Genomic DNA, 16,676 nt, shown 5'->3' with positions numbered 1-16,676 from the left:
TTTTCCCAAAGCAAGAAAAAATAGCTATTGTTTTTCTCCTTTGTCTCTGATCAAAGTTTCAATTTAAATGCCCAGCACTTATAGTTGACCTGTACTGACTGCCTTACCTAAACGTAAATACCCGAATATGTTGGTAATGTGATAGAGGAGGAAGAGGCTATGTTTTGTGGCTGTCGTTGGTTTGTGTCTTTGTTTTTAATCGGTATCTCAATAAGTGACGAATGTATTTCAATGCTTGAGTTTTGGTATTGTGTTTCTATGCGGCAGCTCTAGATACCTACAGAAGCAAAGGTGGCACCAAGTACAAGGTAGTTCTTGAGAGGAAGACGTACAGCGCGGCCAAGCAGACCTGTGCGGCAGCCGGAGGTCGTCTTGCAGTGATTAAGACAGAGGCTGTGTACAACTTTCTTCTTCGTTTGATTCAGGACACTGATGGAGCTGATGGAAAAGATTACTGGTTTGGACTCACTGGCGCGGCCGTAAGTATTGTAGGCATTTGTATATGTGTCCATTGATCTTTATCAGGAATTTGACCCATTTTGCTGACGCGCGCTGATCTTCGGGATGTGTGACGTCAGGAGTGGATAAGAGGTGTTCCGAAGTCGATACCTGCCCCCGTCCCAGTTCAACGCGTAGGTTGGTAGGCCCTCTGATATAGATTGCCACCTTTACGCCACCTTTAGGTCGGGCCAGGGTTTGGACCAAGGACGGCTGGACGAAGTTGGACCTGGTCAGACGGAACTCCACTGAGTGACTGCAGCTTCACCAAATGGGCTCCAGGAGAACCCAACTATTTATATCCCCAGAACTGCGCTCATCTATGGTCAGGGGCAGGCCACCAGTGGGATGATACCCGCTGTAACTATGAAAACTACTTTGTCTGCCAAATAGGTAATAATGATTTCATCATAAATACCTAGTAGGTAACGGTTTTATCATTCGATTCTTTATACATCTCTGCAAGTACACCCCGACCAATCGATCGCATTGAAACTCAGATTCGAATCAGCCATGACCCGACAAATCGCTTTCTAAGTTGCGTTAACGACTAAATCTGACAAAACAAACTCGCCAGTGAGATGCTGGAAAGTGTAAGATTTTAAATGATGTTTTCAGATTGACAATTTTGGCACTTTGGAAGTGATTGAACGTGCCCGCGATTTAACGTTTAAAGGAAAGTAGTAGAGACTATTTTTTTCTAAACGTTAAATCGCGGGCACGTTCAATCACTTCCAAAGTGCCAAAATTGTCAATCTGAAAACATCATTTAAAAGCGGACACCTTCCAGCATCTCACTGGCGAGTTTGTTTTGTCAGATTTAGTCGTTAACGCAACTTAGAAAGCGATTTGTCGGGTCATATGTAATATTTTCTTCCCTGAAGTTATTTGTTCTATCATTTTCTTTACAGGTCCAGGCGAGAAATGTGACAAAGGTATTTATTTTCATATATTTATTGGTTTGCAATTGGCTTACATGCAAATACAAACAGATATAACTTGTGTGTAAAATTATGCATTTCATGCCAGCTACTAGAGTAGTACTGAAAACAATTTTTTTTTTAGTTCTTCTAAATAGCCACTTAGCAGTTAACATGAACGCAAATTCAAAGATTTCTTTTTCTTTATCTTGATGGCCTTTCAGTCATTGTCCTGACACAGCACATTCATTTCGGAATATGTGTAAATAATCATTAGTAGAAATTATAGTTTCGTCGTCTCCGGAAGCAAAGCAACATACCCCCTGAAAGAACAAGTGAGGAAGATCAACTCGGGGTTTACATTGATACTTCCCTCTCAGGAAGCGAAAGCCTTAAGTACACCAGCCTGCTTTGCTGGAGGGACAGTGAAGACCGCGCCATTCCGACACTCGAGGGGACAGATCCACGCCTGGATGGGAGCTACCTTTTCCGTCAAAACCCCATCGATAAATGTTACCAAGTTGCACTTTCTCGTGGTTTTACCGTGTTTGGTGTACAACATGGCGGCTGGTGTGCTGGGTCTGCTGATGCGCAGAACACCTACAACAAGTACGGACCTTCCACAGCCTGTGCGGCGGACGGCGAAGGCGGGGGAATGGCAAATGAGGTCTACAAGATTACAGGTCAGACTCCTGCAAATTGTGTAGATGAAAAAAATTAGTGAGTTAAATTTGTATTTCAGTTTCATGATAATGTCAATGTGTCTCCTCTACTGTTTACGCAATTTTCGCGGTGTCAAAAAGATATATCCAGAAAATCTAAACAGTGTGGCCTAAGCCTTGACCTAAAGTCATTAAGACGAGCAAATTAAGTGTTGAAAACTATGGAGCCGTATACATAATGAATAAGAAAATGCCATAATTACTTGAACTTCTAATTGGAGAGGTATGACATCTGTGAACTCTTGTAAGCAATTAACTTTTGTAGACGATTTATCCCCTCCATCACAAAGGCCAAGACGCGTACACCAAAATGCCACGGAAACATGGACGCAATGTGAACAAAGATGGTGGATACCTGCACGGCTGTTCACCTGGATGGACTGGACAGAACTGTCAGCAAGGTGAGTTTGACCTATGTATTCACTAATGTAAAAAGGGGCCTTCTTTAAGAGAAGGCTTTTGCTATAGGTGTGTATTTGCTTATGCATGCATGTGTTTGCGTGGTCTGTATATGTGCTACATATTGTCAGTATACTAGTACGCAATTGATGAAACTCAGTTGTAACTGAATGCCCTTTTTGCTGATTTGACATTGCCCACAATATTTCACCACTATCAAACAGATATAGATGAGTGTAAGACAAGACCATGTCAACATGGACGCTGTGTGAACAGAAATGGCGGATACAAATGTACTTGCTCGCCTGGGTGGACCGGACAGAACTGTCAGCAAGATGAATTTGACTACATACCCAGAGAACAGTACTAGTAAGCTTGATAAGATAAAGGTAGACAATTGTCTTTGTGATAGCCTCTACCTCTACAGGTCGCTGGAAAAATAGTACAAATAGGCCGCAGATTACAAGCCAGAGCAGTTAGCCGACCAGTTTGCGACCTAGGTCATCAATTTCTACTATTTTTCCAGCGACCTGTGGAGCCTGGTAGAGGCTATGCGTTACTGACTGATTTTAGTTTGTGCAAGAAACACATCTCTAACCATGCACTAGTTCTCACCATTATCGTTTGCTACAGCCCTACGATGCCAGCGTGGGTGGAGCAAATACAACAACCACTGCTACAAGAGCATGACAGACAAAGTCGGTTGGTCTACAGCGAACTCACGATGTAAACAACACGGCGCAATGCTTACCTCTATCAACGACGGAGGCGAGAACAACTTCATTGCAAGTCTCGTCTCGAATGGTGGGTGATGTAGTACCTGTAATATCTCTAGTAACTTCCCAGAGGAAGTATAACTCAGAGACACTCACTGCCTACTGAGATATACTGTAAGCTTTATTCTATTTTCACTCACTCACTATCCACTCTCTGCTCATGTTACACTGTACAAGGTAGGTCCTTCAACAGCACGCTTGCTGTACATGTGTACGTGATGTTATGCGTGACTGCATGCATTAGACATCCGGTCTCACGGTGTTTGTATACTAAAACCGGATCATACAGATGATATATATGTACTGGCAGTTTTTTCGTACATATGAATGGTGAAGACTTCGCATCGTAATCCTGAATTCACATATGAAACATTTATCAATTCTTTTTCGATTTCTCTCATCACTATCGTTACAATGTATGCGTAAATGATGATTATAAAATAGAATTATAGGCATTCCTTTCGATCAATTTTTTTCACCATTTTATTCACCTCCACCAATTTTTACAACCAAGAACAAAATTAAGTTAAAATCATAACATCATACTAAAGTTGGAGCAATACTTGGAAGTAACATCCTAGAAGTGATACAATATTGTATACAAAAACTAACTATCTGTGACAAATAGGTGCATAAAATAAGAATCATAGCATCTTTACATACAACACAGAACATAAACTGGTAAGTAAAAATGATATTACATAACATGTTGATTCTCAACGGGTGCTTGGACATTTCGATCATTATAAAATGGAATGAAATGGGAATGGAAAAAAGTCTACAAGTGGCCAATTTAGATTCCTAGTGGTTGGGTAAACGTTAAGGACAAAATAATCTAAGGCGGGACCAAAGAGTTGTTCACATTGTAAAAGTGAGAAACATCCTTCTGTAGAAATAGTCAGCCTTAAGCATTCCTCGCCCTTGAAAGGACGACACGTGGCCCTGCATGTTAAGAAAATGACTCGTTGTGATAAGTGCCAAGTCGTTTTTTAACCATGCATACTGTCCTCAATTAGACCTAGTAGTTATATTCCCCTTCCAGTGGGAAGGGGGATATACTGTTTTTGCTTGCCTGTTCTTCTTCTTCTTCTTCTTTCTTCTTCTTCTTCTTCTGCCAAAAACCAAGTAGATGTGCGGTGGTAGCTCTACTAATGGTATTGCAGAAAGTTATATGTACCTTATGTTACATGGTACGGATGTTATATTTGAGATGTAGGTACCTATAGGAAAGGTGAATACACCTGACAATGAATTATGCTAATGAGGACCTAATTTGCATAATTTATGCATAAACTTGTATTTCCCTTACCGTAAAAGCTGCAGATGTCATCTTTGAGATGTAGGTACCCTTAGGAAAGGTGAACACACCTGGACATGAATTATGCTAATGAGGACCTCATTTGCATAATTTATGCATAAACTTGTATTTCCCTTACCGTAAAAGCTGCAGATGTCATATTTAGTATGTAGGTACCTTTAGGAAAGGTGAACACACCTGACCATGAATTATGCAAATGAGGACCTCATTTGCATAATTTATGCATAAACTTGTATTTCCCTTACCGTAAAAGCTGCGGATGTCATCTTTAAGATGTAGCTACCTTTATGAAAGGTGGATATACCTGGACATGAATTATGCTAATGAGGACCTCATTTGCATAATTTATGCATTAACTTGTATTTCCCTTACCGTAAAAGCTGCAGATGTCATCTTTGAGATGTAGGTACCTTTAGGAAAGGTGGATATACCTGGCCATGAATTATGCTAATGCGGACCTCATTTGCATAATTTATGCAGAAACTTGTATTTCCCTTACCGTAAAAGCTACGGATGTCATATCTGAGATGTAGTTACCATTAGGAAAGTTCAGAAAATCTGGCCATGAATTATGTTAATGAGGGCCTCGTTTGCATAATTTATGCATAAACTTGAATTTTCTTACCGTAAAAGCTACGGATGTCATATTTGAGTTGTAGGTACCTTTAGGAAAGGTGAATACACCTGACCATAAATTATGCTAATGCAGACCTCGTTTGCATAATTTATGCAGAAACTTCATAATACCCTTACAGTCAATGCTAAGGATGTCATATTTGAGGTGTAGGTAATGGGAGGGGAATATCCTGCATTTTCCTGAAAATGTTGCCATTCTAGTTCTATCCTTGAATTGCCAACATCAAGTATGACGTGAAAAATGAGCCATGTACAATATTGGGAAAGATCACCAAAGCTAAAGACTCCCCATAACTCCCCATAAGTGTCGACTGCGGTGGAAGATATCATAGTAATTTATCGGTCTGTTTTTCTTTTATTGCAGTACATGATACAAGGTGGGTTCCGTCCATATGGCTCGGTCTAAGTAAAGAATCTGGACAGTGGAAGTGGACAGATGGGTCACGTGCTGACTACACCAACTGGGCTCCGGGTGAGCCTAGTGCCAGCATGTTTTGGTCGCTTGGTCATGGAGAGAAGTGTGTCAGCGTGTACACCAAGGTGTGTGCTACTTCCTTCTTTCCGAGTAAGGTAGCCTAAAGTTTAGTGGAACAGTCACTGTGTTTCCATTCTTCTTTATCAATATCTACTTACTATCTTGAGCTCTCTATCTTCACTATCGAGGATAACACAAGAGGGAAGAAATCCTCATTGTAAAATCAAGATGAGGGTTTATTGGAGACAGTAATTCTAAATCTACTTTTCTGAGCACAGCAAAATGGACGAAATGATAACTTCAGATTAGCATATTTCTCTTCTAAGGTTTGAAACGACTAGTAGCATCAAACACATACACTGGTAAAATGAAGGATTAGGGACATCGATACAATCAGTATATTTACCACTGTTACTTATACTTATCATAGATTCTCCCGTGCAAGTATTTTCCACTCAGGGCGGACAGCATAGTTACATAGCCCCCCTCTCACTGGACCCGCGGCATGCTGGCGGCGTCGCTGCGGCCGATCGAATTGACAAAGCTTTGTGTGTTTCGTTGCCTTTTTGGTCATACTTGTACGTTTTGAATGATTTTCCGATTATAAAGTTAAGGGTAACACAATCCAGTTTAGGACGCAGCGACGCCGCCGCCAGCGTGCCACGGGTCCAGTGAGAGGGGGGCTACATGTACAGTCTTCAAAAAGACGCTGTTGTTTTTGTTTTTTCGTTTGATTGTGGAAATATAAGAGAATTCCATTGCGGAAAACATAGTCATCTGAATGTAAAATATTTGTGATGTCATGTTTTAACAGACCGGCATAAACGGGGGATTTGTTGGAAAAAAGAGATACGTGGGACAGTGGAACGACGTCCGATGCGGCACTCGCTACCCCTACATATGCGAGAAACCAATTTAAGAATGTACAACTATATGTATAATAGTAGAGCGATAAGACTTTTTTCCAAATACTTTTTTCTGTTGAAGAAGAAAATACGTTTTGCATCAGTTGATTGAATGATTTTAGTAACTTTGTTGAATCTTCAGATGGGAAAAGCTGGGTAGAAACTGTTATATACAAGTGTAACGTTTTTAGGCTTCAAATTGAGGACATTGACAACAAAATGTTGTTTTAATGCAGATGTAAAATCAGTCAACAATGAAGAAAGCACCATGCATACCTGCATTTATATTGTATATATCTTTTTTTATATCGCGGTATTGTTGTTCATTTGGAGAAATTGTACACTAAGATATATGCCCAACTATAGTTTCCCATATTCAACAATTTCTGCAATTTAATAGCCGATTGAACGAGAACAAAAGGTTGGATTGGCTGAGTTGAACCGTATTTGCAAATAAGTGTGATACGTTTGAAGGCCGACGAAGTTTCCTACAGAGACAGAGCATGCTAGACACAGATGTAGCGTAGTATCTTGGACTCGGCATTTGTAGTTATTTGTACTTCTTAAAATGTCCGATTGCGCATGTATTATACGCTGGCACAAGCCTTAAGGTTCCAAATTATGTAAGAATTGTGCTCGTTTCCTGTACACAAAGTTTTAAGAACTACACTGAACACTGAAGATTTAGACAATACGTGTCAACCACACCCTTTTAGAATGAGACATGGGGCTATAGAAACTTTGAGTTTTTGCGAGACTCATTATTATACATATAGTAGAAAACAGCACAATGCAGCTCTTTCATATGGAAAGAGATTTTCAATCAGATCGAGCATCTCTATTAGCCCACAGCATTACTTTCATCTCTACAATAGTAGCAGACCATTGTTATATAACTCTAATTTGAATACTGTTATTACTTCATCATATTACTTTGTGACCGAAAATATGTCGCAAGTTACGTAAGTTTATTCAACGGCTCTTCTTTTTGCGACATCTCGACTTTTTTTAAGCATAATGTAATCCTACTTGTTTTTTTCCCATGTGAATGATGAAGGAATAAAGACTTGTTCAAAACAATATTGTCACCTGAAGCTGATTATTGTAGTATCCCCGTGTGACGGGGTTTCAGATATATAATTTATGGTGTTTCTCGGTCTGTCTTTCGTTTGTTTGTTTATTTGCTTGCTTGTTTGTTTGACTCTGTTTCCGCATACCTTGACCAGCGTGAGGCAAGAAGCGATGAATGGGCTATTATGATATCTAGCTTTAGGGTTAAGCCCTTTGAAAGGTCAAGGAAAATGTCGACGATCGCGTGATCTAATCTGTGACAACCCCTGCATGGTATACATAGAAAATATGTTAAAGAATGTCTAGAAGTTAGAAACTCCTCCAATGATTGTAAAATCCCATTGTCATCCCATACTACCACACCATCTTGTATTAGATAGATGGATCAGAACTAATAGAACTGTACAGTGTAGCTATGTACCAGTAGATGCGATCGCAAATGAGGACAGGACGTTGTAATAAGTTGAAGTACCTGCGCATCTGCTTGGAACTAGAGGCGCCTAGCGGAATTCATTGGAGGAACAGCAACTGCAAAGACGAAAAATCAGGCAAGCACGGCATCAAAACGCACATGAGCCGTTCATTGTACTTCCATGATTGATAGATTTGAATCCACATGACCTTAAAAATCACAGTTAACAAACGTTGAAAATTGTTACCATTAAAACCATAAATGTTTTTGTGAAACCGTCTCTAAGTTGTCTAGAAATCTAGCGACGAGCTTAGAATAAAGGTCACAGAAAAGTTCATTTTATGTATAGGGGTGGTTTCCGGAAATAACGTTTAAAGTTTTGCTCAATTTGTTATGATATCACTGAAAATACAAGCAAAACCCTATCTAATTTTGTGCCCTCTATTTTTCCGATTTATTCACATCTTGATTATTAAAGTAAGATGTGATTATAGAGAAACCCCCTCCTAACCTCAATCGAACATTCCAATCAATGGTGTGTGTTTATGATTTGTGTTGATCAGATTTGCATGACATTCACGATCTCTGCAAGTCTAATTTCTGCACCACAAGCTTGATTTTGAAGGCTAGGTCTTCCTGCAACGCTGAGGTGGTCAGAAGGTCGTGAAGGAGGAAAGGATTTGGCCGGAGGTTTCGGGCTGTTAGACACCACTAGAGTAGCCTACGGTGTCTCTGAGCTGGTCGGTCGGTGAAGATCTTTTCAAGCGATCCGCTTCGAGAGATCAAGTGCATCGCCTTTCGATACACACAATGGTGAGTGATTCAACATGCAGGGGACGTTAAGGATTTGTTTATGACTCTATACACAAATATGATATGCCTTTAACCGTGCAAAGGAGATACATTTTGATAGCACGTTGTTTGATTATGTGCCCCTCCCCCTTCTACATTACGTTACTTCTATCAACATAGATTCATAACTTAAACGTTATGCTATTCAAAATGTAGATAGCAGTCTGTATAATGCATGCGCACTTAATTTTGACGTTTGACAAATTGAAGAGAAAGCTTACAATCCTACTTAAAGGTTGTAGATTATCTGTTTGATATATAAATATGAAAGTGCCAGTATAGATAGTACGATATTTTCTTTCATTAACGTTATATCGTTATTCGTTGAGATATCATAATTATACTAACATACATGAGATTTTTTTTTAAACAGAAGAGAATGCCTATAATCTAGCATGTGTCTACATTCCTTGTATGGACCATTCTCAAGCATTATCTGCAATAGGATATAGAAGAACTTAATTGCACGACAATAGGATATAGGAGATTCCACAACCAGGTAATCTCACCTGCTGACGTTTCGGTGTCTGTCAGACACCTTCTCCAGAGCTTCTGACTGGAATAGTCGTGAAATTGACAACTTTTATTACAAGGCTGTGAGTGTGAATGCAAAACCAAAGACATTGTAATTTTTTTATATACAAGCTAGGATCCTTCACCTTTGACCTCACAGCCAACCTCCAACCAGAAACTGGCTAATAGTAACAAATTGGGCAACTTGTATTTTCTTGCTATGTTGTAAACTTAAAGATAAGGTTTTACTATAGCAATTATCATAGTCTACCATCCTTAAGTTAGTTATCATACCACCTGTCAAACAGCTTATTACTAATCTTACTTGAATGAATGAATGAGAAAGTGAGTGAGTGAGCCAGTGGATGAATGAATGAATAGATAAATGAAAAAGAAATGAAGGGAAATTGTATGGAATTACATGTATCATGAAACATGTAAGGAAATAAAATAAGAATTGGAATGAAACTAAATGGATCACTGTGAAATGAAATTGGGATGAGATGAGATTAGATAAGCCCAAACAGACGTTTTTTTGATTGGCAAATAGTAGCTATAGTGGACAACCTCAAGTCAACCGTCCACACTCACGCCACATCTTCAGAAAAGACGCTGTAGTCGCATAGTTCCTGTTTAGAACTGTATTCAAGACCACATCCAGACCGGTACGATGTGTCCTGTCTTATAAGCCCATTCATGGTTCCAACTACGCATGTGCGGTGTCAAATGTACACATACGTAAAGGCCCCTGGGACGTAAACAAAACCCATCTTGGCGTTGTTATGCAAATCTATATAATGTCGAGACGAGCACTGTTTACAAGCCAAGGGCCTTCACCTTTGACACTGCACATGCGTAGTCGGAACCGTAAATGTGCTATAGACTAGATGCAAAGTTTGTTTGATTGTTTGTTCATTTGTTTGTTTATTCAGGAGCTGCAGGCGTTCTCCATCCTGCAGCATGTGAAGAAGGAGTACCGCTGCGGAGACTGCAGCTTCTGCATCGACTACGACCTGATGGTGCAGGTGCTGCGCCACCACTTCAACTGTACATCGGCCAAATATGTCAACATCCTCAGTCAAGGTATGTTGCAGTTACAAAAAAACACTTTGTTTCATTACTTTTATTGGTAAGTAGTAGAAACTAGTCCTTAGTCAAGGTCATTGTTACAAATACAACACTTTCTTTAATTAGTTTTATTGTTATTACTTCACTTAAGTAGTAGAAACTAGTCCTCAATAGCTCTTTATCTGTACCATTATACTAAATGTATAATTAGCCTTCGGGCATGTACTTAGTAATACAGTAAACATATTTATTAATCTTTTATTCTGTCAAATACTAGATACTGTTCATCTACCAAATATGTCATCATCCTCAGTCAAGGTCATTGTTCCAACACTTTGTTAATATTCTTTTAAATATTAGATACTGTAAATCTGCCAAATATGTCAACATCCTTGAGCTCAGTCAAGGTCATTGTTCCAGCACTTTGTTTTATCAACTACTGTAAATCTTGAAATATTTATCGTGGTTTTATTCTCGTGATATTTGCTGCACGTCTCCACTGCAAAATATTGACACTGCGAATGTGTGCTCTTGTGCTACAGTATTGTTTCCACCGCAAACTTAAGTAGCTTGACTAGCAAACTTGACTAGCTTGCATATGGCCAGTTTATTGTGGACTGTGGAGAAATTTGGACAAGGATCTCTTTGTAATATCAAAGCTAAGGAGCAACACAATTAAGGATTAGAGTTTGAAATCATACATATCTTTGACTTCTACATGTACTGACTTCTTTCCTTTCTTTGTTCTCCAGGTATCACACAGCATCACGGACACAGCTATGGAGACGTTGTGCCAAGCCAGCCCGCTACAGCCCAGAGCGAAGCAAAAATTCCCGACGCACACGAGAGAGAACAGACCATCACCATCCACCACCATTCGGCAACCAGCATACAGAAAAGCCCCTCCAGACCCTCTTCCCTGAACGCTACCAATAGTCTGGCTGGAAGCGACGCGAGTTTCTCCCACCCTGGAGTGATGCTGTCAGCTGAAGATCACACCACAAGTCAAGTTCAGCAAGCTTCTAGTGTGGCCAACAGACAGACTATGATGCAGGAGAGTCATAGACATAGTGAGTCTGCCCAAACCCATGTAGGAGTGGTTCCACACCACACGCAGTCTCCCCCATCTCCCAGCCCGGTACAGAGAAGGCTGTCGGCCAGCAGTGCGCTCCAGTGGAAAGCTGTGTCCTCGCCTGACCCCCTGAAGTGGGGAGGGGGGCTGTACGTGAAGCAGGAGCCCTCGGAACTTAGCGGAGTGATGACAGGAGACCACATGCACACTCCACACTCGCAGCAGAGGTGGTTGTCTTTAGTTTGTTATATCTAAACTTTAAGGAAAGAGGAGGGAGGTAATTTTTCTCCAAATCGATATTTCATGCAAATGTTCTCTTTCTTTTTTTTCTACCAACTTCCTTTGATATGTTATTTCTTAACCATACCTTTCCCTGTTTTCTTAGTTTCACCATGGGCTAGTGTCCCCCATACATGTACAATTCAATGGTATTTTGAAAACTGCCCAACTTGAGAATGCTCTATTATGTACTTCAATTTGGCAAGAAATTCATTTTGGTAAATTTAAAAAAATTGTTCTCATTTTCTTGACACAGTCCTTTCTCCAGAAAACTAGACTAGTTAGAGAATGTTACAGATTTCTCCCTCCCACATCTGCTTGGATGTCAATCATGTACCATAGCTAAACATGATTGGTTGCTTGTTAATCAGGTCATACCGAGTGATGTCTCAGGAGTCTGTGAGTAGCCAGTCGTCCCAGTCTTCCTCAGTGCAGCCTCGGCTGAGCGTGAACAGTGGAGGGATGGGACACCACACGGCACATACTGCTGAAGAGGAAGGAACCTCCGACAGTCTAGAGGAAGGTAAAGCACCTGTCACACACAGCCGACCATGATGTAGCAGAAAAATTTGAGAAAAGTTTCAAAATCAAGAATTTGCAAAAAAGACAACAGTAATGAAATGTGATCAAGATGAATTTTCAAGATGTCTATGTTTTACCGTACAAAGCAGTTCCATTGTACAGTACAGATGATAACCATATGATATTGAGATTGCAATAGCATACAACGCTGTGCAATATCATTTATGTAACGTCCTGTGTTGGTCTGTAAATGTCCCCCTGCATGTTAGGTCAGATATGACCAACATGACCTGGGCTGCATGTAAGTTTCTTCTTATCTCTGAATAAAGAATGATTTTACTACTACATGTTTATACAGATACACCACAGGCGATGAACTCTCCCGCGTATATCGAAGATGATGAAGACGATGATGTAGTGGATGTTCCGGAGGTCGGGTCTCCCGCGATCCTCCAGCATCCGCTGTACCCGCAGCTGGTGCGACACCAGCCCATGGTCATCACGACGGACGTCTCCGCGGGAAGCTACCACCACGTCCCCAACCAGAGACTCACCAACCCATACCCGGCCAAGAAGACCATTCAGATGAACCACTGGGCCATGAGGACGCTCTGCTCCTGGGCAGCAGAGAAGGCAAAACAACTTCAGGAACAAGGTTAGTGAGTTGATAAGTTAGCTAGTTAGTGGTTAGTTAGTTATGGAGTTAGTACCCGGCCAAGAAGACCATTCAGATGAACCACTGGGCCATGAGGACGCTCTGCTCCTGGGCAGCAGAGAAGGCAAAACAACTTCAGGAACAAGGTTAGTGAGTTGATAAGTTAGCTAGTTAGTGGTTAGTTAGTTATGGAGTTAGTACCCGGCTAAGAAGACCATTCAGATGAACCACTGGGCCATGAGGACGCTCTGCTCCTGGGCAGCGGAGAAGGCAAAACAACTTCAGGAACAAGGTTAGTGAGTTAATAAGTTAGCTAGTTAGTGGTTAGTTAGTTATGGAGTTAGTTATGGAGTACCCGGCCAAGAAGACCATTCAGATGAACCACTGGGCCATGAGGACGCTCTGCTCCTGGGCAGCGGAGAAGGCAAAACAACTTCAGGAACAAGGTTAGTGAGTTAATAAGTTAGCTAGTTAGTGGTTAGTTAGTTATGGAGTTAGTTTTGGAGCTGATAAGTTAGTAATGGGTTACAAGGATCCAATTGAAATTCCTTAACTAGCAAAGATGAAGCAACAGTAAAACTAGACTGGCCGTCATTTGCTTTAAGAGCAAATTCAGGATGTTTCGCCCATACTCCTCATGCAAGAAGTGGGCTGTCCCAAAATAACTCCTGGGCAAATCCAAGGTTCTGCATAATTTATGCAAATGAGGTCCTCATGACCATAAGTTATGTCCAGGTGTTTTCACCTTTCCTACATGTACCTACATGTTCAAGATGACATCCGCAGCTTTTACAGTAAGGGGAATACAACATGATGCATAAATTATGCAAGTGAGGTCCTCATTAGCATAATTTTTGGCCAGGTGCATTCACCTTTCCTAATGGTACCTACATCTTAAGGATGACATCCGCTGCTGCCACGGTAAGGGAAATACAAGTTAATGCAAGAATTATGCAAATGAGGTCTTCATTAGCATAATTCATGGCCAGGTGTGATCACCTTTGCTAACGGTACGTACATGTCAAATCTGACATCTGCAGCTTTTCCGGTAAGGGAATTACAAGTTTACGCATAAATCATGCAAATGTGGTCCTCATTAGCATAATTTATGGCCCGGTGTGTTCGCCTTTCCTAAAGGTACCTACATCTCAAAGATGACATCCGCAGCTTTTACGGTAAGGGACAGACAACTTCATGCATCAATTATGCAAATTAGGTCCTCATTAGCATAATTTCTGGCCAGGTGTGTTCGCCTTTCCTAAAGGTACCTACATCTCAAAGATGACATCCGCAGCATTAACGGTAAGGGATATACAACTTTATGCATACATTATGCGAATTAGGTCCTCATTAGCATAAGTAATTGTCAGGTGTAGTCACCTTTCCTATAGGTACCTACATGTCAAATATAACATCGGTACCATGTAACATAAGGTACATATAACTTTCTGTAATACCATTAGTAGAGGTACCCCCTGACATCTGCTTGGTTTTAAGTCCCAGACATGGGAAGTGTTATGTTACAGTATGACCTACTTCTTGCTGGCCCTGACAGAAAATAACCAAAAATTGCATAAAAAAATTGCAAAATAAATCATTTTGAAGTAGTGTATGCCAAAAAAAATAATGGGGTCCTTTGGGTAAATATCCAATGCACAACTAAACCAAATTTCAGGTCCTCAGGTTTCAACACCACGACACTGGAGGCCATCATGTGCGACTTTTGTCTGAAAATGACCAAAAAACCTCCATAAAATCATTTTAAAAACTTATATCACAAAAATTTTAAAAGGGTCTGGGGGTATACACGTACTCTACCTGCATACCAAATTTCAGGTAATTTGGTCGACGGACGACCGACAAGAAGCGATTTGAAGATTTGACAGGAGAAGAAGGAGAAGAAGAAGAAGAAGGAGAAGAAGAAGGAGAAGAAGAAGAAACCTGACAAAAACAATATGTTTCGTTGGCGAAACATAACTAAAGTATCATTGAGCAAAATTGTTAACAGAAATTAAAGAAAAATAACTTAAGCTGTAAAACTTGGATCAAATATGTTTCATTTAAGTACAAACTTAAATGGGAAATTTAATTTTCTTGGTAGATTTGTCCAAGAACATTAATCAAGCTGAAAGTTGTTATAATATCAGAATAAAGATCAGTTCAGAAATGTGGTTGCTGTTGTTATTGCCAGGAGCACATGGTAGTTTCCAGGCATTGCCGAAGGAGTGGAGCTCTGCCAGTCCTGAAGAGCTGAACTACTGGCTCTGTCAGTTTGTGGTGGAAACCAGACGGAAGGACGGGCAGCATTTCCCGCCAAAAACAATCTACCACATCATGCAGGTATGGAAGGAATAAAATGTACTGTAAATGCAGAAATGTTCGCGATTGTTTGCGGTTTTCGCGCAGAACTCTTCGCGAACTTAAAACCACCTCGAAAAGCCGTTCCATTGTGACTTAAGTGCAGTGCTATTGTTTCAAACGCGAACTCAAAACACTACCTTTTCTCCCTACCGCAAAATCAAATCCTTGCAAACCTTTCTGCAGTTACAGTAGTACCTTGATTTCTTCACACAAATTCTTTACTCTAATTGGCTACTTTACTGTGGCCTTGAATCTGATTGGTCGATTTACCAATTCATAGATTTGGTCAATTGCTGAACAACTTTGAATGTCTTGCCTTTTGAAATAAAGAAAAAAATTAGGCTATTGTCTAAAAACAGCAATATATATCTAGAGCTATCAAGTTCAGTAGGGATGATTTTGGCCTTGGATATGATAAGGTAGCCAAAGAAAGATTGGCCCAGCAATGTGATATGGTGACTGTAGTTAAATAGCATTCAGTAGTCTAGATTTGGCTGATTATCAGTTATGTCATTCAGAGGCAGCATGCCGTTGAAATGACTCCCTACAATTTTGACTCGTTCAGAGCATCAGCCGATACCTGACGGAGGAGTGCGGGCGGACCGACACCCACCTTCTAGCCAGGCACAACGCCACGTACCGCCAGTTACAGGACACGCTGTACGCAGAGATGAAGAGACTGGAGGACCTGGGCCTCAGGAGCGTGAACGCTGGCAAACACATGAAGGAGGGCGCCAACCTTACTTTCTCTGATGAGGAAGAGGCGTACTTCTGGAACTCAAAAGTGTTCGATCAGGACTGCGACAAAGGATTGATAACGGCCGTCTTCTATTATAACTGCAAACTACTCGGTCTACGCAGTATACAAGACCACCGAAGTTTACACTTGAAACAGTTTGTTTTCGGTTTAAATGCGGACGGAACATGTCAGTACATGGACATCGTGCACCCCACCGGGAGACAGCGGTTGATAGCGGATCCGACCAACTCGCGCTGTCTGGTTAAACTTTACCACGGGTACGTCGGACATCTTCCAGTCTCGTCCGGGCCGTTTTACCGGCGGCCGCTGAAAGACGTGAAGAACATTTCCTTCAGTATCCAGCCGGTTGGTGTAAACCAGCTGTCAAACTACATGTGCAGGTTGAGGCAGCTCGCAGCGAAGCTTCAGGCACAGAAGCACAACATGCAGGCGGCAGGGAGTGCTGCTATTGTCTCACAATAA

The 16,676-nt window shown here is 40.9% G+C and overlaps 3 protein-coding genes across 3 annotated transcripts; all 3 read left to right on the top strand.

Annotated features, from left to right (window-relative positions):
* The first annotated feature begins 159 nt into the window (after positions 1-159).
* Positions 160-8,335, top strand: LOC136443898 (macrophage mannose receptor 1-like). The gene is made up of 9 exons (XM_066441272.1): positions 160-175; positions 268-479; positions 684-891; positions 1,410-1,433; positions 1,799-2,101; positions 2,431-2,541; positions 3,173-3,343; positions 5,634-5,809; positions 6,559-8,335. The coding sequence occupies exons 1-9, from the start codon at positions 160-162 to the stop codon at positions 6,661-6,663; spliced, it is 1,326 nt and encodes a 441-aa protein (XP_066297369.1). The 3' UTR covers positions 6,664-8,335.
* A 332-nt stretch (positions 8,336-8,667) lies between these two features.
* On the top strand, positions 8,668-15,378 carry LOC136443073 (uncharacterized). The gene is made up of 6 exons (XM_066440140.1): positions 8,668-8,945; positions 10,430-10,580; positions 11,318-11,864; positions 12,288-12,439; positions 12,797-13,239; positions 15,285-15,378. The coding sequence occupies exons 1-5, from the start codon at positions 8,943-8,945 to the stop codon at positions 13,096-13,098; spliced, it is 1,155 nt and encodes a 384-aa protein (XP_066296237.1). The 5' UTR covers positions 8,668-8,942; the 3' UTR covers positions 13,099-13,239; positions 15,285-15,378.
* Positions 13,440-16,676, top strand: LOC136443897 (zinc finger MYM-type protein 2-like). Its single transcript, XM_066441271.1, has 3 exons — positions 13,440-13,539; positions 15,285-15,433; positions 16,020-16,676. The coding sequence occupies exons 1-3, from the start codon at positions 13,440-13,442 to the stop codon at positions 16,674-16,676; spliced, it is 906 nt and encodes a 301-aa protein (XP_066297368.1).

Source organism: Branchiostoma lanceolatum, chromosome 10 (assembly GCF_035083965.1).
Source record: "Branchiostoma lanceolatum isolate klBraLanc5 chromosome 10, klBraLanc5.hap2, whole genome shotgun sequence".
Classification (NCBI taxonomy): domain Eukaryota; kingdom Metazoa; phylum Chordata; class Leptocardii; order Amphioxiformes; family Branchiostomatidae; genus Branchiostoma; species Branchiostoma lanceolatum.
This window is presented reverse-complemented; position numbering and strand designations above follow the sequence as displayed.

Excerpts from the sequence above, each read along its gene's own strand:
- LOC136443898 (XM_066441272.1), top strand. Across the intron at positions 2,542-3,172 it reads TGGACAGAACTGTCAGCAAG|CCCTACGATGCCAGCGTGGG; the intron begins GTGAGTTTGACC and ends CGTTTGCTACAG. Across the intron at positions 5,810-6,558 it reads GTGTCAGCGTGTACACCAAG|ACCGGCATAAACGGGGGATT; the intron begins GTGTGTGCTACT and ends ATGTTTTAACAG.
- LOC136443073 (XM_066440140.1), top strand. Across the intron at positions 11,865-12,287 it reads ACTCCACACTCGCAGCAGAG|GTCATACCGAGTGATGTCTC; the intron begins GTGGTTGTCTTT and ends CTTGTTAATCAG. Across the intron at positions 12,440-12,796 it reads CTCCGACAGTCTAGAGGAAG|ATACACCACAGGCGATGAAC; the intron begins GTAAAGCACCTG and ends ATGTTTATACAG.
- LOC136443897 (XM_066441271.1), top strand. The coding sequence starts at position 13,440 with ATGGAGTACCCGGCCAAGAAGACCATTCAGATGAACCACTGGGCCATG. Across the intron at positions 13,540-15,284 it reads AAAACAACTTCAGGAACAAG|GAGCACATGGTAGTTTCCAG; the intron begins GTTAGTGAGTTA and ends TGTTATTGCCAG. Across the intron at positions 15,434-16,019 it reads CAATCTACCACATCATGCAG|AGCATCAGCCGATACCTGAC; the intron begins GTATGGAAGGAA and ends TGACTCGTTCAG.